The sequence below is a fragment of the Microtus oregoni genome, unplaced genomic scaffold, assembly GCF_018167655.1.
Source record: "Microtus oregoni isolate MIOR12 unplaced genomic scaffold, Mior012 000001F_ref0000356, whole genome shotgun sequence".
Taxonomy (NCBI): Eukaryota; Metazoa; Chordata; class Mammalia; order Rodentia; family Cricetidae; genus Microtus; species Microtus oregoni.
Genome location: NW_024543060.1, coordinates 88,783,815 through 88,806,547, shown reverse-complemented (window position 1 = coordinate 88,806,547; position 22,733 = coordinate 88,783,815). Strand labels below are relative to the sequence as shown.

At 41.3% G+C, this 22,733-nt stretch overlaps 1 protein-coding gene across 5 annotated transcripts in view; it reads right to left on the bottom strand.

The window, feature by feature from the left end:
* Scyl2 (SCY1 like pseudokinase 2) overlaps positions 1-22,733 on the bottom strand; it is a 47,495-nt gene that overhangs the window by 7,600 nt on the left and 17,162 nt on the right. For 3 of the 5 annotated variants that reach the window (XM_041672329.1, XM_041672346.1, XM_041672337.1), the window contains exons 4-15: positions 20,772-20,916; positions 19,399-19,548; positions 18,203-18,424; positions 17,091-17,207; positions 16,279-16,404; positions 15,180-15,356; positions 12,660-12,671; positions 12,436-12,558; positions 11,465-11,578; positions 9,650-9,782; positions 8,794-8,912; positions 6,921-7,021 (exon numbers count right to left, since the gene is read on the bottom strand). In XM_041672329.1, coding sequence (XP_041528263.1) covers positions 6,921-7,021; positions 8,794-8,912; positions 9,650-9,782; positions 11,465-11,578; positions 12,436-12,558; positions 12,660-12,671; positions 15,180-15,356; positions 16,279-16,404; positions 17,091-17,207; positions 18,203-18,424; positions 19,399-19,548; positions 20,772-20,916 — 1,539 coding nt within the window. The remainder of the gene's footprint in view (positions 1-6,920; positions 7,022-8,793; positions 8,913-9,649; positions 9,783-11,464; positions 11,579-12,435; positions 12,559-12,659; positions 12,672-15,179; positions 15,357-16,278; positions 16,405-17,090; positions 17,208-18,202; positions 18,425-19,398; positions 19,549-20,771; positions 20,917-22,733) is intronic. The other 2 variants (XM_041672353.1, XM_041672362.1) reach the window with 1 other exon arrangement.

Here is a 22,733-nt window from a genome sequence, read left to right as displayed (position 1 = left end):
TGAATAAGGTACTGTGTTTGTGTAGCTCATTTGAAAATATATAATTAAGAAATATAATTTAATAGATACTCATCTATAATAGTCAAGCTTGTAGTCATATTAGATTTTCAGGATGTATAGAGATATATTTCAGTTATATTGATATTCTTCAAATCTTTCAGAGGCCTCCAGAATATGGTATTTAAAATGTTTAAAAACTTAAGACTTTTCATGACAGTGAGACACATCTGCTCCTGGCAGCACCAATTAATTCAAGAGGAAGACGAGTATCAAAGAGGCTCCTTATGGAGTTGGTTAGCCATTTGGGCAAGAAACTACTCTTGCCTGGACTGTTGCATAAACTGGACATGCAGAACCCATAGAGAAATGACTGCTGAATTTGCCTAAAGATGAGACAATCCTTTGGGGTTCCTGCCACATGAAAGAGTCTGCAAAACATTCTGCAGGACACAGAAATGTGACAGACAAGCTGCCAATACAGGTGGAACCGTCTTTGAAATGTCCTGCTTCATGAAAAGTTTGCTGGATACTATGGGCATGTGGGCTGAAGACGGATGTCCCAATGGTACAGAATTCTGAGTGATTGCCCAGGTAGCCAGTTGTCTCTGTCATTTGTTGCACATTTTGGAAGTTGCCTGACTGCACTTCCTACTTAAGTAATATTATTTTCCCTTCTTGGCTCTTAAATAGAGTTGAAGATTAGATAGTTGTAGTTACTTTCCTCTCATGACTTGGCCAAGTTATTTATATACAAGACTTAAACTCATTAGGATAGGATAATTATTGAAACATTTGTCATGTTTCTGGCTTGATATTGTTTCTGCAGGTTGTAATTCTAATTTTTATACCTGATATTTGTTCTTATTGTATAATTTTGTATTAGGCTTAGAACTTTTTTATTTGAACGGAAAAGGAGAGGTAATGTGGGATTCTCCTTTGTATGCTGTGAAAACCATTGGTTAATAAAGGCTTGGTCTATAGCAAGGTAGAACTTAGTTAGGCAGGGAAAACTAAACTGTATGGTGGGAGAAAAAAGGGTGGAGTCAGAGAGAAGCCATGGAGCCGCTGGAGACAGATGCTGGGAACTTTAGCCAGGAACCCACAGACACGTGGCGATACACAGATTAATAGAAATGGGTTAAATTAATATGTAAGAGTTAGCCAATAAGACGCTAGAACTAATGGGCCAAGCAGTGATTTAATTAAAACAGTGTTTGTTTTTTTTTTGGTTTTTCGAGACAGGGTTTCTCTGTGGTTTTGGAGCCTGTCCTGGAACTAGCTCTTGTAGACCAGGCTGGTCTCGAACTCACAGAGATCCACCTGCCTCTGCCTCCCAAGTGCTGGGATTAAAGGCGTGCGCCACCACCGCCCGGCTCTGTGTGGTTATTTTGGAGCTGAGCAGCTGGGAACCAACAAGTGGCCTCCAACAACAACTGGCATGCCAACATGGTGGACCGAATCCATGTAAAACCTGAGAGGGCTTGAAAGGAACTCCAGACACAAACAACATGGTGGACTGAATCCATGTAAAACCTGAGAGGGCTTGAAAGGAACTCTAGACACAAACAACATGGTGGACCGAATCCATGTAAAACCTGAGAGGGCTTGAAAGGAACTCTAGACACAAACAACATGGTGGACTGAATCCATGTAAAACCTGAGAGGGCTTGAAAGGAACTCTAGACACAAACAACATGGTGGACTGAATCCATGTAAAACCTAAGAGGGCTTGAAAGGAACTCTAGACACAAACAACATGGTGGACCGAATCCATGTAAAACCTGAGAGGGCTTGAAAGGAACTCTAGACACAAACAACATGGTGGACCGAATCCATGTAAAACCTGAGAGGGCTTGAAAGGAACTCTAGACACAAACAACATGGTGGACCGAATCCATGTAAAACCTGAGAGGGCTTGAAAGGAACTCTAGACACAAACAACATGGTGGACTGAATCCATGTAAAACCTGAGAGGGCTTGAAAGGAACTCTAGACACAAACAACATGGTGGACTGAATCCATGTAAAACCTGAGAGGGCTTGAAAGGAACTCCAGACACAAACAACATGGTGGACTGAATCCATGTAAAACCTGAGAGGGCTTGAAAGGAACTCTAGACACAAACAACATGGTGGACCGAATCCATGTAAAACCTGAGAGGGCTTGAAAGGAACTCTAGACACAAACAACATGGTGGACTGAATCCATGTAAAACCTGAGAGGGCTTGAAAGGAACTCTAGACACAAACAACATGGTGGACCGAATCCATGTAAAACCTGAGAGGGCTTGAAAGGAACTCTAGACACAAACAACATGGTGGACTGAATCCATGTAAAACCTGAGAGGGCTTGAAAGGAACTCTAGACACAAACAACATGGTGGACTGAATCCATGTAAAATCTGAGAGGGCTTGAAAGGAACTCTAGACACAAACAACATGGTGGACTGAATCCATGTAAAACCTGAGAGGGCTTGAAAGGAACTCTAGACACAAACAACATGGTGGACTGAATCCATGTAAAACCTGAGAGGGCTTGAAAGGAACTCTAGACACAAACAACATGGTGGACTGAATCCATGTAAAACCTGAGAGGGCTTGAAAAAAACTCTAGACACAAACAACAAACAGCAGGGTTTTTTTTTTTTCAGCTGGTGGCTTGCCGCAGCTCCTTTAAGAGAGATTTTCCTGATTCAGCTGTAGCAGGAAAAAAAGCCGTGCCATTTTGAAATGTAGGCTTTCTGTGACGTTCTGCCAGCGCGATCTCTGGCTCTTTCAGGAGATTGAGTATTTGGATGCGATTTGTTGAGCAGTGTGCTGCGGCTTGGCTATGTGCATAGCTCCCAAGAGGTATGAACAGCCACACCGTGCTGGACTGGTTGGGGCAAGCAGACGGTACCATAATAGACCTAGAATGCCGCAGCAGAAGTTTTAAGATAAGAAACACTCCTGGACAGTAAATAATTACAGATATTAGGACAGATTCAGACATAAAAGACCTCTAATTGGGTCTTTAAGTGTTGGATAAATGTATGTAGGCTTGAGAGAGAGAGAGAGAGAGGAAAATGAGTATAGAGAGTTGAAAACGAAGTAAATTGTTTAAAAAAAAAGTCTTTACCAAGTATGACTTTTTTTATGTGAATGTTGGGATCTGAAATCTGGTCATCATCATTACATAGCAAGCTCTGTTACCTGCCGAGCCATCTTCTCATCTCCTCCTCTCTAGTTTAAAGGAAGAAACTGGTGGTAGAAAAATCATACTATAAAGAAATTACAGATATTTCTAAATCTCCATTAAATTGGTTATTTTAAAAAAGTCTTTAATGACACAGAATACAGATAGTAATAGATTAAAAGGAGTAAAGAAAAATAAGCCACGTAAAAATTGAAGATTCAGAGTCTGGATTATGTATATTATTATGTTATCTTTGAATTTTTTTTTTTTTTACTGTGAATGAGCTAAGTACAGAGAGACATTCTGTATGGGCTGCTAAGCTAAACCAGCATGTATACTATAAAGGTATTATAACTTCCAAGTGAGGGTCTAAGGATATGTTGCTTTGAAAAAGAGGTTCTTCTCTTGTTTCCAAAGAGGATGAGAACCTGTGGATTGCTTCCAGACTGGTGTGGTTTGATGGAACAAGACCCCTGGAAGGTCGCCATGAACACCCCCAAAAATTACTATGCCCAACAATCAGCAGGAGAAAACTATGCCCATATTCCGGAATATTACCTATAAATTTAAAGGGGGATATTATATAGATATCAATAATTTGCATTGGTATGAATCTTAGCTTATTGATACATATTTAAGGTCAATTTTATTATATGTATATGTATTTTCGATCTTGTTTAAGGTATTGTGTCTATATAGCTCATTTTAAAATGTAATGTATAATTAAGCAATGTAAGTTAACAGATACTCAACTATAAAAGTCAAGATTGTAGTTGTGTTAGATTTTCTAGATGTAAAGAGATATATTTCAGTTAGATAGGGATTCTTCAAATCTTTCAGAGACCTTCAGAGTATGGCATTTAAAATGTTTAAAAACTTAAGACTTTTCATGACAGTGAGACACATCTGCTCCTGGCAGCACCAATTACTTCAAGAGAAAGATGGGTATCAAAGAGGTTCCTTATAGAGTTGGTTAGGCATTTGGGCAAGAGACTGCTCTTGCCTGGACTGTTGCATAAACTGGACATGCAGAACCCACAAAGAAATGATTGCTGAACTTGCCTAAAGGTGAGACAATCCTTCGGAAAGAGTCTGCCAAACATTCTGCAGGACACAGAAAATGTGACGGACAAGCTGCCCACACAAGTGGAACTGTCTTTGAAATTTCCTACTTCATGAAAAGTTTGCTGGATACTATGAGCGTGTGGGCTGAAGATTGGGTGCCCCAATGGTACAGAAGAACTTTGGGTGACTGCCCAGTTAGTCAGTTGTCTCTATCATTTTTAGAGTGTTGGAAGGTGCTTACAATGCACTTCCTGTTTACTTAGGTAATATTATATCCTTCTGGAGTCTTTGATGAAATTGAAGAGTAGATCGTAATAATATAGTTTTCCTTAGTTATAAGAGATAAAGTAGACATAAATATTGTATCTGTAATTTTTGCTCGATACCTGTTTCGTTATATGTAATTTTACTGTGTTAAAGTTAAAACCTTCCTTTTTATTTAAACAGAAAAGAGGAGGTAATATGGGATTCCCCTCTGTATGCTGTGAAAACCACTGGTTAATAAAGGCTTGGCCTATAGCAAGGTAGAACTTAGTTAGGCAGGGAAAACTAAACTGTATGGTGGGAGAAAAAAGGGTGGAGTCAGAGAGAAGCCATGGAGCCGCTGGAGACAGATGCTGAGAACTTTAGCCAGTAAACCACAGCCATGTGGCGATACACAGATTAATAGAAATGGGTTAAATTAATATGTAAGAGTTAGCCAATAAGACTTTAGAGCTAATGGGCCAAGCAGTGATTTAATTAATACAGCATCTGTGCAGTTATTTGGGAGCCAAGCAATGGGAACTAACAAGCGGCCTCCAACAACACAACCCAGGAGTGCTTTGCTCAGATAAACCTGGATTATTTATTATGTCAGCGGCAGGGAGTTCCCTTAACTAGGAATTAAACTTCACCAAACGTTGAGTTTTCTGGCTACCAGCTGGCTGTGAGAAAAATCACTCTTCATTCCCCACTGTTGGTCAGACTTGCTCAGCGAGTTATCCAATTTCATGCCGCAGCCTCTGAAGGGGTCCAGGAGACTTTCTGCCTTCTCCTGTCTGTGAAGGCACTGCAGTGACAGATGGCTGGCCTGTTCTGGGGTAGAAACAGTCTCTACCATTTGGGGCCCGTGTATGGGAGATGTCCTGCACAGGGGTACCCCAAACCTCCTACTGTTTTGACCCTAGGCTATTTTCGGAGGATGCTCTGTCATAGTCTTCGGGTCTCTGGCTAATGGTTTATGAATGGGTACCTCCAGGAACAAGCTTGCTCCCCAAACACCCTATAAAATTTATCCAAACTGGGGCTGAGCTACCCTGGCCAAGTTTCTGAGCTCTGCATCCCTGCCCCCTTCTTCTTCTGCTGTCCCTAGCCTTTCTTGGATGCTCACTCTTAACTCTGCCTGTGTTCCCCAGCTTAAGCTGCAACCTGCTGTATCCTCCACATGGCCCAGCCCCTCTGACGCTCCTCCTCCTGTTCCTGCAGAGCCTTCTCCATGCTCTGGGCAGCGGGCTGGCCCAACCTGGTAAGAGCTGCCTTACCACCATAAATCACCTTTCATTCTTATGGTTTCTTTCTACCTTTGGGATTTTTAAGTGGGTCAGCTGACAGTTTCTGTTCATCTGTCAGAGTGCATGTACAAATAATGTAGCTACAGATGCTGTTTTAAAATCTGTAAAACTTGCAACTCCAGATTACAACTGCTCTGGAAAAATATAAACACATGGACAGCTACCATTTCAGTTGAGGTCAAAACAAAAACGTCAGTACCATCTTTACTAAGGACACCCACCTGTGTGCATTGGCCCCACCATGGAGTCATTCCACTCCAATATACTTTGGCTTGGGGTATCTACCTATATGATAATTCCTGTCCTGTCCTATAATAATGCTGATTTACTGAGATATTAAAGGTGCATCTCTACATTCATGTATGCAAGTAAATTTTGCTGGCAGACAAATTTTTCAACTTAAGAATAAACCCCTTGATGCTAACTTAAAACACTAAACTGTTTACAACACTAAAACTTCGTTTTGCCTTGTACAGATTAAAATTATGCTCTTGGTCTCAGGACAACTAAAAACTAGAGACTAAAATCTTCCATCTAGTCTTCTTGCCTCTGCGACATTGGGACACTGCAACTAACTGGGTAAACTGTTTATCCAAATTCAACTAACTGGGTAAACTGTTTATCCAAATTCAACTAACTGGGTAAACTGTTTATCCAAATTCAACTAATTGGGTAAACTGTTTATCCAAATTCAACTTTTATGTCTAATTTAAAAATATCAGACAGATAAAGGTACCCTGATTCTCACGTGCATACTCTAAGAGTATGGTATTAAAAAACAAAACTTCTTATGATAGAGACACACTAGCTCCTGCAGCATCCTGTGCTCCTACAAGAAGAAACATGGCTGGAGAACCTCCTGGAGGCTCTGGATGTGGCAAGGCCACCCACACGGCAAAAAGCTGCCTTCCACCCCATCAGCTACCTTGTCCCTGCCTGGAATGGATGACAGAACTCTGGGGGAATCGGACGTCTCATCCTGCCAAGACAGACTGAACCCAACCCCAACAGGAGAGTCTGCAGGACTAACCTATTGGAAAATTTTAAAATATAAGCAAATGAAAGAGCCATCCGTCTTCCTACTGAGTGCTGCCCTGGCCGGCATGCCGCACATGCACAGCTGCTCACCTCTGCTGCTCCTGCATCATGTGAAGCTGCTCCAGCTTAGTCCTGTGCTCAGACTCCAGCCTGCTCAGCATCTCCTTTATGACGGCAATGAAAGAGCTGAACTGGCACGGTAAGAGACAGAGATGGTGAGGACGTCAATCATGACAACTCCGTAGTTAATACTAACGGCCTGCGCTCTCCCCGAGGAACAGGACTCACTGCACCAGACACAGCGCAGTTCATTTAAACTCAGAATATCAAAGCCTTCAGTCTTTGTACGGAGGGGCAGTATAGCTGATAAAGCTTTTAGGTTCTGGTATTTTAAATTTATTTTATTTTATGTGTATGAATGTTTGGTCTGCACACATGTATGTGCACTATGCTCATGGTGATGTCCACAGAGATCAAAAGAGGGCATCAGAGCCCCTGAATCTGATGGTTATGAACTATCATGTGGGTACAAAGAACCAAACTCGGGTCCTCTGCAAGAGCAACAAGTGCTCTCTCTCCAGTTCCCTGGAAATATTTTATAACATCCTCAATCAGACAGAGAAAACAACGAAAACTCAAGAACTGTTCTGGGCATATTCCTCTTCACAGTCAGGTTCTCCCATCTGCAAGCCCTAACCTGACTGCCCAGGTAAACACAAAGCATTAAATCTAGGAGCAGAGGATAAAGGCTCACCTTACTACTTCAGACGCAACGTTGGGTCTGATTAACTTTCTCCACCTTCAAAACTCCGCCCGTTAAGAACTCTTCTCCAATGCTCAACCCTTCCTCCCTCTCAGCTCGTCATTCTTCATTGCTGTTACTCACTTTTCCACCTAATTCTAGGTCTTCCCTGCCTACCTACCACAGGTCCTCAATTAAACAGTAATTTGGCTCAGTCTTTTACATGTCCCATTAGACACCAGGCTCCTACAGTCTTCTTTTGATTCAATTTCTCTTCCTGGCACTGCATTACGACTGGGCTACAGTGAAGAATAAGCAGAAGACCCAGCCTCAAGGAAGATAAAGTGCCACAGTCTCAGTGCACACACAGCTGTGAAAACTACAGCAACAGGGTGTGCAGAAACAATTCTGTACCGACTTTTCTACACACATTTCTCCTGTGCTCAAACATTTACCACATCTTCACCGTTCAATATCTAAAGCAAATAGGTATTCAAGTCCATCCCTTGTCATCTCATTTTATCTCTTCAGTCCCTGTCACTGAACTATCCTCCTTTCTACTACTTACGTCACTGTGTGCTCGCTTACGATGAGTGGGGAAAGACCATCACTTCCTTTAGGACATAACGAAACCCTGACTTCAGTCTGACAAAACAAGGCTGCTGTCTGGGAGAGAGCTATGTGTACAGAATTGATAACATACAGCTAAGACTAAGACCCTCAGCCCAATAGCCCAGAAGAAGCCAAATCCTAAAACAACCATTTAAGAAAACTAAGAAGCAGATGATTGCCCAGATGGACCTTCAAATGAGACCCAAGGTCTTGATTATAGCATGGTAAGAAACTCTCATTCTAGAACAAATTCAATCAAGCCGAGTCCTGGTGTGGCTGATCATAGAAAATGTACGATTAGTAAGAAAGCAATGCTTAAAAATACTAAAACACTTGTGTATGGTAATTTTTATGTAGCAATAACATCCAAACAGACTGTCACTTTGCTCCTATCAGCACACAGCCCCAAATTTAAAGTAGATGCAATCTCAGCACCCTGCTCATTACCTCCACCAATGAGGCCTTTGAGGACTATCCTTCTACTCCATAACTTAACTAACTCTGTGGCATGTTTTACTTTTTTGGCCACCTATATCTGTAATATAATACAAGCACACAATACGAGTAGCAAAAAGAAAAAAAAATCAAATACACATAAAATATTCCCACCTGATTGAGGTTAAGATTGTTTTCAATACTCAGGGGAATGAGATGAGGCAGTACTTTTCCAGCCAGCTGCTCTTTGGTGATTCCCAATTTCTTATGAGTGAAAGTACACTTATAGATACCTGAGGGGACAAAGCGATGAACGTCAGGAACTGGCACCAAGTGCACAGAAACCATGAACTTACTGTATCTATGAAAAGCCTTTGCAATGGGCATGGCACAGATGTCACCCTCTTATATCGAGGATGCTCTCTTCCATGTGGACCAGCTGCACCCCCAGTCCAGGCATATAAATACTACGGCATATTTATCCTGCACTCTTTTGGTTTGAGAGCACACTTAATAATAACAGAAAACTAAAGGCTTGATTACGATAACCCAACAACCAGGTTACAGAACAATTCCTTACCCTAGAAACATCTATTTCAGAACTCCATTTCAAGATGTTTAAATACAGACACAGTGAGGAGTAGAGGCTACATGTTCACTTCTGACAGTCAAACTCAGCACAGCAGGTTTGCCTCTTTATACTACTTTATAGAAGAAAGTTATACACTATCACATCAGTCTAAATTATCTTACTTCTCCCCGCTCCCCCATGCTGGGAATCAAATGCTGATGCCCATGAGTAAAGCGCTCCCTTATGGACCCAGCCTTCTAGTACATAAATGTCAGAGTCTACTTCTTTTGTTGTTTAAGAGGAAGAAGTTTATAATGTGGCATTTATCTAATAACTCTACAAGTGCATAATGTCATATACATAAAAATGAAGTGCAATGGCTTTATAGAATGAGCATTTTACTAAAAAAACTACTGAATTAAGGTTAAAATGATACCAAATGACATTAAGTTCAGCTACCTAGAATCCCCATGAGGACCGCAGGCTCCTTGGAGGGAATCTGTTGTAAGAAGGGTAGGATATCATCAAGTACAAACCACTTATCCAAGTACTCCAAAATCTTGCCTAAACAGACTAATGAATTCACACGAACCTATTAAAAAAAATAAATTACATGTAAATTTGTCAGAAGTTTCTATGGTGTAAAATAAAATACTTTAGTATAAATTTAATCTTCAAATAGACACATGCTAAAAATCTCAATAAAAACAGGTTTACTAAAGTAGATTGTATAAGCATGGCCTTACTAACATAAGAAATTTGATGGGCAGTGGTGGTCCAGCCCTAGAGAGGCTAAGGCAGGTGATTTTAAGTTGCCGGCCCGCCTAGTCTACAGACTGAGTTTCAGGACAGCCAGGGCTACATATATCAACAAAACTCCAGTCTAAAAAAATTAAGCAGAAAATAATTCCATTGAATAATAGTTTACAGGAAAATGAAGATTTTTTTTCTATTTGTTCAACTACTTTCTGAAATTTAAGCACAGAATAATGTAAATTCAAAATACTATCTAAATGTTTAACCTGTTCTCAGAGTCAGTTTATTAGAGTAAAGAACTAATGCATCTACTGGACATAAATTAATAGTGCTGGTTTAATTTTATTTTCCTTTGATGCATAAAATATTAGATAAATCACAAATATACCTCTTGAAACATTGTACTTAGCTACGCTCTGTTTTTCTTCATTTTTAGGCAATTTTAATCAATGATTTATGGTTTTGGCATTTCCTAGTTCAAACTGCCAGACCCTAGAGAGTAAGTCTATAAATTCGCCACAGAAATTCCTATCAGCCTCTCCAAGGCAAGCTAGAAGCACTGAAAGTCCCATCTAAAACGCATTTTTTAAAGTGAGACATGAGATGCAAACCCATTTCAGAATTACTATTCTAACATGTATGCCTGTGCGTCCTCATAAGACCCTGTCTTGAAGGTCCAGGACCAGCTAGCGTTTTCAGAAGACCACCAAGTGTCTGTGCACTCTACATGCACTTACCCCGCACGTGTAGAGGGCTGTATAATAAATACTTTAAGATTTGTGTTAACATAAATTTATAACAGCATAAATAAAGCATTAAGGTTTCTGAAATGGCATTTTAAAAACTGAAATTTTACCATCTATTAAGTATGAGGACATCCTCAAGGCCATGGGCGGTAGTTACAGAATCAGAATAAAGCCCATTTCACTCCATGCTTGCACTTCAGTGATGATGCTTCTCCTACTTCGTTCAGTATTCTATCTCCGTCTCAGAGCCTTTCCACAAGGGACACCGACTGATACGGATTGGAAGTCTAGCAGGTAAAACTGGGTCGCACTGCTTTGGCCTCAAGTCTAGTACACTACTGTTTTTGTCTAATTCACACACCGCAAGGAAAAGATGGATGAGGATTTCCAATGATCAAGCTTTATAAAAGGCAAATTTATTAAGTTCTGGGAAATATAAATGTCTTTAAGGGCCGAAAAGAGGGTTCAGCAGGCAGAGCAACTGCCAAACAGAGCATGTGAGTTTGATCCCTGCAACTATGTGGTTGAAGGAGAGAACAAACTGTCTTGACTTCCACATGTTCAAACACATGCATGAATGCATGCATGATCACACACGCAAAGGGCAAATACATGTAAAAATAAATAAGTTAGATGAAAAAATGTAAAATACTGTATGTAGGTCACCTATAACTAAGACAAAGTCCACAAATGAACCAGAAGCTAGTTATTAATAAATGGGAAAATGAAACCAACTGAGCAGTGAGAGACAAACATTAACTAGAATACTTACAGCAAGGGAAGATGTTTGCAAACAAGCATTTTTAATTCTTGGAATCAAAGCATTTTTCATGGAAGGGTAGTCTATGAGATTTGCAAAAGTTGGGATGATGTTCAGACAGAGCTCCTATTGGAAAACAAATCTGTCAGTGTCCAGGAAAGGCTCCCATCTTCGCTCACACCCTCAGCCAATTGCCACTGTATAAATAAACTTCCATGTGTTTACACAGTCCTGACACTTGAAACACGACATGGCTCCACAGGGCCTGCGGTAGTGTCTAAGAGGCTATAACTACAACCAGTTCTGTACTGTTTTGCTTTCCCTTGCGACATGGTCTTTATGTAGCCCAGGCTGGCCTTAGTCTGCAGCCCTCCTGCTTTAGCCTAAGTACTGGGATTGCAGGCCAGTACCGCTCATGGTATAGGGCTCTAACTCTAGAGAGCTGACATGCAGAGGTGAACACAGCTGCTGCTTATCCTGTGACTAATTATAAGGAGAAAAAAATTCAACCTCAGGCTAGCCTTGAATTCCTGCAGGTGCTGGGCAGTCCAGAACAGGTATTAGATCCCCTAGAGCTCAAGTTACAGGCAGTTGTGAGCAGCCTGACACGGGGGCTGGGAACCTAACTTGTTTTCTGTAGAAGAGGTGCGGGGGGGGGGTGGGGGGGATGCTGGCGTACATTTTAATCCCAGCACTTAGGAAGCACGAGCAGATGGAGCTCTGTGAACAAGTCCAGCCTGGGCTACACAATAAGGCCATCTCCGAACAAACAAACAGCACCTGCTCTTAACCTCTGAGCCATCTCCCCAGCCCTCCTTTAGCTCAAGTTAATAGAGAGGGACACAGTGAGTCAGTGAGGTAATGCGATAAACATAGTAACGACTGAGCGCACACAGAATGTTAAGACAATTTTATAATATGCCTTACTACTTCTTTCTCTTGCCTAAAGACCGTCATGAAAAAGATCAACCCAGACACTGTACCTGGATCTGAATGGAAGGTGCCTCCAGAGCCCTGTAGACCATGGGTAGCACACTGTTCTTTATCTCATCAGGAGGGGTTTTGGTTAGGAGCAAATCCATTTTTTGTAGAAAAATTAACAAAATCTGTGGGAGAAAAGGGAAGATGTATTAAAATTTCTTTGAGAAATTCAATATGTCAAAATGTAGTGTTTTCAGAAGAATAAGTTGTGTATTTTGACACTCACCATGTTGCTAGCCTGAAGGCATGGAAGACAAAAACACAGGCATCAAGTCTCTTACATTTCTCTAAGCACAACCCTTAACTGTTTTCACCTTACTTAAATAAAGCGAACTTCCAACATGTCTACAGTAACACAGGACTTCACTACAAGTTCCAACTATCCAGAAAGCTACTGCGCTTACAAAAAATAAAAGCCAAAGAGAAACAAAGATGTCTCAAAGGGGAAATTTTATCATTCGGTTTCTATCAAAGTATAGAAATGAAAAGATCTGTGAGGAAAAATTCTAGAAATAAACATTTTTAATTGTCCCTAATCTTTTTTTCCCTAGCAGTCTCTACATACTTAAATTGTAAGAAACAAACCAAAATACTTAGGTGAGATGTTTTTTAATTATTTACTTTTATGTGCATGAGTGTGTGGCCTGCAAATATGTCTGTGACTGCATGGAGGCCAGAAAGTGCACTGGAGTTATGAATGGCTGTGAGCTGCCATGTCGGTGCTGGGAACTGAACCCAGGTCCTCTGGAGGAGCAGCCGCTCTCAGCTGCTGGGCCACCTCTCCAAGTCCAGAACACTTAGATTTGCCAATGCTCAATTAAAATTTTCAGAAGGGCTTATTAACTGAAACCATGAGAGGGAGAAAATACCTAGTTACCTGGGATGAATACCATGACAAAGCAACTTAAAGGCTAAAGGTTGATTTGGACCACAGTCCCACGCAGAGGGAATCTGAAGCAGCTGGAGATGCAAACTCACAGGCGCGCTCACACACACACACTCCCCACCCCACCCCCCCTTGCTCGCTCCCTCTACTTGCCAGTGCTCAGCTCTCTCCTACAAGCACGGCCATGGGACAACCTGACCTGACAATTACACAGTCAGAGTCTCTTCTCAGGAGATCCTACACAGTATGCGGCCAACAACCAAACTTTACCAACATAAAAAGAACGGGGTTCAAATGGGAATCGAGATCATGTGCCGGATTTTATCACGGCAGATGAAGAATCAGGCAGTGCGATGCCACCAACCTTTCCTCTGGACACTGTGACAACTGGCAGGGAGCCCTGCTTTAAAGCTCATGGCTCTGTCCTGTGACCATTCCCTGGCTGGTCAGCATGCCTGACAACACACACCTTTAATCTCAGCACTCAGGAGGCAGAGGCAGGTGAATCTTAGCAACTTTGCGGTTAGCTGAACTACATAGCGAGTGTCAAGCAAGTCAGAGCGACATGGTGCAACCCCTCTCAGAGAAAGAGGAGTAGGGACAAGGGATAGCAGGGGGATGAAAGAGGAGGAGAATCGCTCAAGCGCATGCTACTCAAAGATATCATAACGATATGTAACACCTTATATGCTCGTTTTTATAAATTAAAAAATAAATCCCCATTTTCAAGGGAAGAACTGTAAAGAACCACAATCCACTGCACCAGACTGATAGCAGCTAACTGCTAAGCTCCCATCACCCAGCAGTAGAAACACCTAATGATTTCAGCATGTGCCAGCAACTCTGCATTGAGAAATGGGCATAAAAAGCTTTCAGATGAGAATGACCAATACAAAGTTCTAGACAAGAGATAAACCCAGATTCTAATCCAGGCATGTAACCCCAGTGTTCTTAAACTCAGGACAACTCTGTTTCTGACAAATACATACTATAACAAAACCTATATAATTTAATTCACTTGACACATACATATTACATATAGAATGTGCATTTTTCCATGATGCTTTACACTTTTTCCTCTTTTAATGAAAGTTTATTACCAAGAAAATAAAGAAACAACCGACAGAATCCTCTGCAAATTAACTACTGAAGAGCAAACCGAATAAAACTATCTCAAACCAGAAATACGACTATTATTTTACCAAACTGCTACCTTTCCATTAGGAACAGTGCAACACATGCAAAATTTGTTTGCAATTTGTTTTCTAAAACAATGATTTATGGAGAGTCACAGATACTCATTTGCTAAGTTTAATCACAATCTTGGCAACGATTCAAATGTATGTAAAATAGCTTTCTGTCTAGTGAAAAAAAAATCTAATATACTTACCTCAATGTTTTAAACATTTAAAATTTTCAATTCATTTTCTTTAGTGTATATGGTGCCTTGCCTGAATGTGTGCCTGTGTTGGTTCCTGGAGTCCAGACTTCGATCCACTGGACAGGAGCTACAGATGGTATGAGCCACCATGTGGGTGCTGAGAACCAACCCCAGGTCCTCGAGAGACAGGCTCTTAAGTACTAACCCATTTCTCTAGCCTCTACTTACCCTTCTTTTATTTTGTTTTGTTGAGACTGGGTTTCTCTGTGCAGCCCTGGCTGTCCTGGAACTCACTCTGTAGACCAGGTTGGCCTTGAACTCACAGAAATCTGTCTGCCTCTGCCTCCTGAGTGCTAGGAATAAAGGTGTGCTACCGGCAACTTACTCCATTTTTAAAAGCTCAAAATGCCACTGGCTTGTTTTTAGTGGTAGTCATTATCACTGTAACCGTATGATACTCAGAAGCACGCGTAACATACCTGTACAGGCTCCTGCTGTTTAAACACAGGACCAAGTTCAGGCAGAATTAATCTGACATATTCTTCTTTGGTACACTCCTCAGCAATCAGTAAAACATTGGGCAAAACAAAAGGTACCATATCAGGGTTTACAAATTCTGAAGTCAAACAAGGCAAAATTCTCTGCACGATGACACGCTGAAAGGAAAAATGAAAAATTCATAAAAACAAAAGTATTTCAGGACTTTAAAGTGACCATAAAGTTCATGGCTAAAACTGAAATATTTTTTTTTTAGAGAAAAATAAGATTCTGTTGCTTGTTACGACAAAACAAACAGCACAGGGCCAGCATATCCCAAATAAAACAGGATACATGATCACACCACCTTAGCAAATCTCTAACTAGTGCTCACGGATAGTGTTCTTCCACTTAATCCTGTCACTACTTAGGATTCCTGCCGCCTAGCAAAGCATTATCCTGACTTTCTAACTGGTAATCCACAGGGGGCAACCATGCCTGTTTAGTGTAACAGCTTGGGAGGAATGGCAATATTTCTATTTTCTGTCCACTCTCCAAACCACCTGAGTAAAGGGGTGGACAGACAATGGCTGTGACTGGAGAAGCTCTGGAATTAGTAGCTTTACAAACAATATCTTCGTTAGCATCCATCAACTGTTTTTGTTTCTGTCCGTCTCACTACACAACCTGGCTAGTCTAGAACTCAGGAGACCCACGGCCCTGCCTCCCAGGTGCTAGGAGGTGTGTGCTACCAGACCCGGCCTCTTCGCCATCTTTAACACTATTTTGCATTCGTTGTTGAGTAAAGGAACCGGGAAGGTTTGCACCAACACCAATGCACTCTTTAACGCTGAAGAGGCATGAGCTCCACTGCGGCTGTTCACGGACAGCTTTTGGACACGGTGTCCACCACAGGTCATCCTATTTTTTAAAGTCCTTTGATTGTTGCATAATAACTGAGCTTTGGCTTTAGTTTGCAGTACATTACTGTCATATCTGTCCCTTGGGTAAAGCTGTTTTGCATCTTTGGAGGAGTGGTTTATTATAGTAAGTAACATGAAACAAAAATCTCCTGACTATGTAAATAAACTGATAGCAAACCTTGGGCAGCTTTGGCAGAACCTTCGGCAATCCTTTGAAGAACTGGGATTTCTGAAGATTATCTCTTTGGAATAAGGTATCAAAATACTGAAGTGTGACTGCACCAACATCATCGAAGAAGGGAATCTACAAGTATGCAAATCAGTTATCTTGATAACTATCCAGTTAAAATTACTCATAGCCAAAAATTACCACAACAAAATGAAAACGTATTCAGAAACATTCAGCGATATTCTAAACAGTACATTTCTATTAAAAATGTAATTACATACATATATACATTAAAATTCTAACTAGAAAACTCCAAATAAGAAATTAACTTTTCAAATTCAAATCACCAGCACTTATGAGTTAGCTGAGCACTAACATGATTTGTAAAATACTGAGAATTTCAAACAGCTTCAAAGTTGGGGCTGGAAAGATGGCTCAGCAGTGAAGAGCAGGTGTTGCCTTCCTCAGTTAAACTGCCAGCATAAACATTGTGCAACTTTTGCATTCATATACATATACCTTCACATGGACACACACTAATGCACCACAAAAAATAAATAAATAAAATACAATGCTTTGACTTTTCTGGGCAGTTAGAATGTCTGCCTCCCTAATGGTGACTTCCAGGATCTCTGTTCATTTGAAATCTTAATTTTCTTCACCAAATATACATAAGTAATTATTTAGCTATTTAATATTAAAAGCCGAAGTTTTAGTACATTCTAAAACACAGAGCACATATAAGAATAAAATTATGCATTTTAAGTTTCCTCTATTTTGGTTTTTGTCCATCATCTCACGCAAAGCCTGGAGGCACTCACTTTTGTCATCTGATCCGCATCAGGTCTCACAGCTGGAGTCACATTTAGCAAGAGTTTGACATGCTCACGAACTTCCTCAGGTATACTTGTAAGTGAACTAGATCCTAATCGGCTCAGCTATTCAAAAGAACAAACACATATGAGTATAAAACATTCAAAAGGCTACGAACCCTTTCTACACGTCAGTTAACTGCACAAATACTATTCTCAGTTAACTGCACAAATACTATTCTTCCGACATAACTAAAATATTTCCATTTCTAAAGTAAATAGGAGAATTTTAGAAAGTCTAGGAAAGGCTATGATGAAAGTTGTAATAACCAGCTTTAGTAAGCTTTATACAAATCATTTTAACTGAATTTTACACAAACTTGAAGTTCTCATTTCTATTAGGGAATTTCTGCAGCTGTGATTGCCTAAAGAATACACGACTTGGAGGCAGTCAACATGCCAGCACGTGGGAGAAAGACTCCTAAGACCTCGCCCCTCCCTCTCACCTGGTAGCTGAGGCTGCTGGGAAAGACAGGTCTGTCTAAGGATGTGGCCGACATGTCTGTAACACACCAGCGGATGAGCACACAAACCCTTGAGTTTAGCACAGACTAAACTTGATGGGTTGTAAAAACCAAAAAAAGGAACATGAGTTGGGAGGGCAGCTGAGAAGATGAGGTGGATTTTGAAAGATTCGGGGAAGGAAAGGGACAAATATGATCAAAATATATGCACATATAAAATCCTCTTCTTTTTTGCTATTGGAGACAGGGTTTCTCTGTGTAGCCCTGGCTGTCTTGGAACTCACTCTGTAGAGTTCTGGCCTCGAACTCACAGAGATCCACCCGTCTCTGCCTCTTGAGTGCTGGGATTAAGGGCATGCACCAACACTGCCTGGCTGAGATTCTTTAAAGATTTAGATATTTGTTTTCTTTTTCTTTCTTTTTTTTTTTTTTTGGCTTTTCGAGACAGGGCTTTCTCTGTAGCTTTGGAGCATTTCCTCGAAGTAGCTCTTATAGACCAGGCTGGCAAGATACTTATTTTTAAGAGAAATTTTCTGTCTACATTTTAAAAAAAAAAAGCCAAGGAGACATTTCAAACAAGGACTAGCAGGCAAATACCTGATCCAACTGTCTACTGAAGCTCTTGTAAATGTCCTGCTTGTTGACTTCAAATATAGGTTTCCCTTTATTAAACACGGCAAAGATAACAGCTCCTAGAGAATACATATCGCTGGCTGTCTCACAGCTCACGGAGAGGATGTACTCAGGAGCCAGGTATTCAGGGTTTGGAAGACACAGTGACGGTAAGTTTGGGTCCCACTCTTTACAAGGAAACTTGGGCTGTAAGAAGACAGAAACAGGAAGACAGGTTAGAACATTAAGTAACAGCAAACCACTACAGGCAATAACTATCTTTAAATTTGCATTAACCTGGACAGGTATGGTGGCACACGCCTTTCCTCCCAGCACTCAGGAGGCAGAGGCAGGTGGACCTCTGTATGTTCAGGCCAGTCTGGTCTATACAATGAGTTCTAAGACAGCCAGGGTTATGCAGAGAGAGACCCTGTTTCAAAAAATAAAACAGCAAGAATTTGTATTGAGTCAAGCAAAATGAAAATGCTAAAATTCCCAAATCACCAAATCCAGAAAATGGGAGCAACGAACATCTGAGCTGTACTTGGTGCCCTAGCACAGTCTATGGAAGCAATCGATGCAGAGTGTGGCCTAAAGCAGCATTTCTAAGTACGAACGGGCAGGTGTCCTGACTCACATCCAGGTGGCACACTCAGCACACACCTAAACTCAGTGCTCCCACAGCACACTGAGGTGCTGGAAGGATTAAATAGGTGATGCATGGAAGACCTTAGAAAACAAAAGGGGGGGACACTAAACAGAATGTAATATATGCATGGATGAAACTGTCAAACAACAAATTCAACCAATTTTTAAAATTAATAAAATCCCTAATAAATGTCAGCACACTGATCCCCAAGGAAGACCCATATTCTCACAGCAGGGACGCGGTGTTAAAGTCACAACATCAGTTTGTACACCTGGATGCTGAAGAAAGAAATTCCTATTTAATTAAGCTGACCCTTTGCTCGAGACATCTACAGAATCAATCATCTGGAGAACACTCTCGGGCACAACCTACACTAGGAAGTTTCTCGTTAGACAGTGAGATGTACCAGTCAGTACACCATCACCGTGTCTCACACTTTAGCAGACTATGTGACATTTTCTAGTCCACTGTGGATACGACCATAGAGTTCCACGATTTAAAAAAAATCCAAACATTAACACTTAGTCATTACCTCTTGTTCAGAAGGATTGCTTGATGATACACAAAAATCAAAACCCATTATTTTCCAGGCTCCACTTTTATTCAGAATTATATTTTCAGGAGTTACATTTCCATGAACCATTTTCACACTGCTATGCAAAAATGACAATCCTTCAGAAACCTGAAAGTGAAAAAAAACTCTTGAAAAGAAATGACTTCTTATATTGAACACAATTCCTGTTGGTTCTCCTCGTCAGTGAGCAATCAAACTAGTGAGGGAAATCCTGGAACAAAACTGAAATCCAACTCTCTACAAAGAAGTTCCTCTCTTAGCCGGGGTGGGGCCAGATTTATAACTGTCCCCAGAAGCCATAGGAAATTCAATGAAAATTCCACAGCCAGTGGTAGGGTACTCTCCTTTGAGCTGCTGGTCAAAGAGGCCCTCCAAAATACAAGTAGCTGCCTCTGCTGACTGCCCACCAGAACTAGGTGGTAAGACTTTACTGCAGAAGGTAACACGCGTTTGACCTCTAGACATAGAGAAATCAAAGCTGGTACCACACTGGACACATCGACCTGCTGGCTGCGCACCAACGTTCCCAAAAGTGCCATGCAAGGCGCTGGGGAAATGAGTATTAGTGGCCTCGGCTGTGGACCACACCCTGGAGGGTCAATGTGCACTGGTGCAGCAGGGACAAGTCTGCTATGGGGTGACCTACGGCTTTCTGACCAGAATGGAGCCGGCTCCATAGGGAGAAACTCACTTACAATGCTGTAAATCTGCTCAAAAGCCTATGGCTGCTGAGGCTGTAGTCCCTAGTAGGGAGGACAGCGTTGTTTTGTTTAACAGACATGAAGGACCTGTCAAACTGTCTTCTAAAGTACTTTGTGTCCACTGCTGAATACATCTGTCTCCTTCCGTCGGAAGGTTCTCTACAGTTGGCAGTGTTGTCTGCAGAGACTCACAGCCGCTAAGATTACCTGCACAAGACTGGACCTGTCCGCATTCACCGTAGGGTGAACAGGGACTTCCCCATCTCCCCTGCTGGTTACAGGCAGTTTAATGACTGCCGAGAGTGGGAGAGACATTTTCTTCATTGACGTGGCCATTGGTAAGGTCCCTGGCTTCTGTAAGTGACCCTAATTAAACTCACTGGGTCACTAAAGAACTACTTTAAAGCAGAAGACAGACTAGTTAAAAAGATGACTCAGCAGTTAAGAGCAATGGAGGCCCTGGATTCAATTCTCAGCACCCACATGGCGGCTCTCAACCATCTGTAACTCTGGCTCCAGGGGATCTGATGCCCTCCTCTGGGCTTCTGCAGGAGGATCAGCAGCAGAGAGACAGGGGAGTCCTGGAAGAACAGGATCAAAGCACATTACTAAATACATAAAGCTGCATACCTGAAGCAAACCATACTTCATTTCTACATCATAAAGTTTATAATCCTTAATGTCTGGAGATATTGAAGACGGTAGATTTTCCCAGTTACCAAGAACATTGGCTAAACTGGCAAAAACTGGTTCTGTACAAAATGCCAAGCAATCCCTGTTTCAAAAAAGAAGAGGAGTTACTAACATTTTTACACATTATAAAAATTAAATACATATGAAATAGTAGATAATCTATATCAGTAAAATATTATGGTTTATAAGCCAGCATGATTACGACACCCTCGGCCAATGAAGTCACGTCTACACACAAATCACACTGGACACACTGTTCATCTTTTAAACCAAGCACTGTTTACAGTCTGTGTACAGTCTACTTTACATTCAAAAGTCAGAGGAGATAAATATCTCAATTTTGTTTGTAAATGAGTGACTGAAAACCAAAAAAAAAAAAGACTCAAAAACTGTATCATGAAACCTATTCTACACTTATTTATAAGGCTGTAATTTTCAGAAAAGCTCAGAAAAAACTGCAGCTTCCTCACATATGCCACGGGAGCAAATTGGGGAGACAGGTACCAGTCTGTCTTCAACCAAACAGCTTCGTTTTATCTATTCTGCACATCATTTTGAAAGGATTTAACAGTTTTTAAGTTTTAATTAGTTTTCTTGATTTATAAGATTTAATGTTCACACAGCGTTTCCATGGATACCAACAGTCTGTTCCCATGTAAGAAAATGTTACCACAGATACCAACAGTCTATATGGCCATGTCAGATAATGTTACCATGGATACCAACGACTGTTTGTGCCCATGTCAGACAATGTTATCATGGATACCAACAGTTTGTGCCCATGTCAGACAATGTTACCATGGATACCAACAGTCTGTGCTCATGACAACAATCGCCTCAAGCTTGGAAGACAGTTAAGATCTTGCCCTAAGCCCTGGCTTTCCTGTTTCTTGTCTTGGTGACGCTGCACACTGAGTCTCACTTTGTCCATCACTTTGGAACACAGTGCTGAGATGCCCCTGGAGGGTGCTGGTAAGAACCAAATGAGAGAATCATGCAAACACAAGGCAGAGCACCACTGTCTGGTGCGCACACTCAACAAATGCAGCACTGCCATCGCCATGATCCCCAGGCCCAGCATTTTAGGCCTTTGTCTATGGACTTAGCAATGAGAACCTGCGAAGTGCCAAGGCTGAATCCGGCCTCCGTCCCCAGACGCCAGCTACTTATCAGCAGCTATGCACTCTTGTCTCACATGTCTGCAAGGTACTGCTTACCTCCTTCTGCCCTGAACCTAAGAAATGTGGACTCGAAACCCATCATCTTACTCTTAATACTAGATTTAAAAGGAAGTTATTTTTCTAGTTCTTAAAGTGTCCCTCCTCCTATCATCAATGCTTACTGCAATTTTTAATAAGTAATCTCTGAATTGTGTCTCTTCCTGAAGGCAAATTCCTAACTTTGAGGCCAGCAAGATGGCTCAACAGGTGGAACTTGTCATGCAAGTCCCTGATTTCACCTTGACCCAAGTTCAATTCCTAGAACTCACATGATGGTGGGAGGAGAGAACTGATTTCACAAAATTGCCCTCTGACCCCCACACACATGCATGAATGTGCGCACACACACACACACACACGCATGAATGCACACACACACACATGCATGAATGCACACACACATGCATGAATGCACACACACACATGCATGAATGCACACACACACACACGCAGGCACGTATACACCTGCACCATAACACGTGTGCCCACATACAAACATCACATACACCCAAGTTAAGCTCCTAATTCTAGAATGTCTAAATCACCCATGAGCAGCTATGGGGAGGAGGACAGTAAAGCATACTGCCCCTCTTGGCTCGAGAAACTTCAAACGTATTATGAGATAAGACAAACTGATGAAATTCATCTAACAAAAACATTTCTATAATAAGAGATGTGA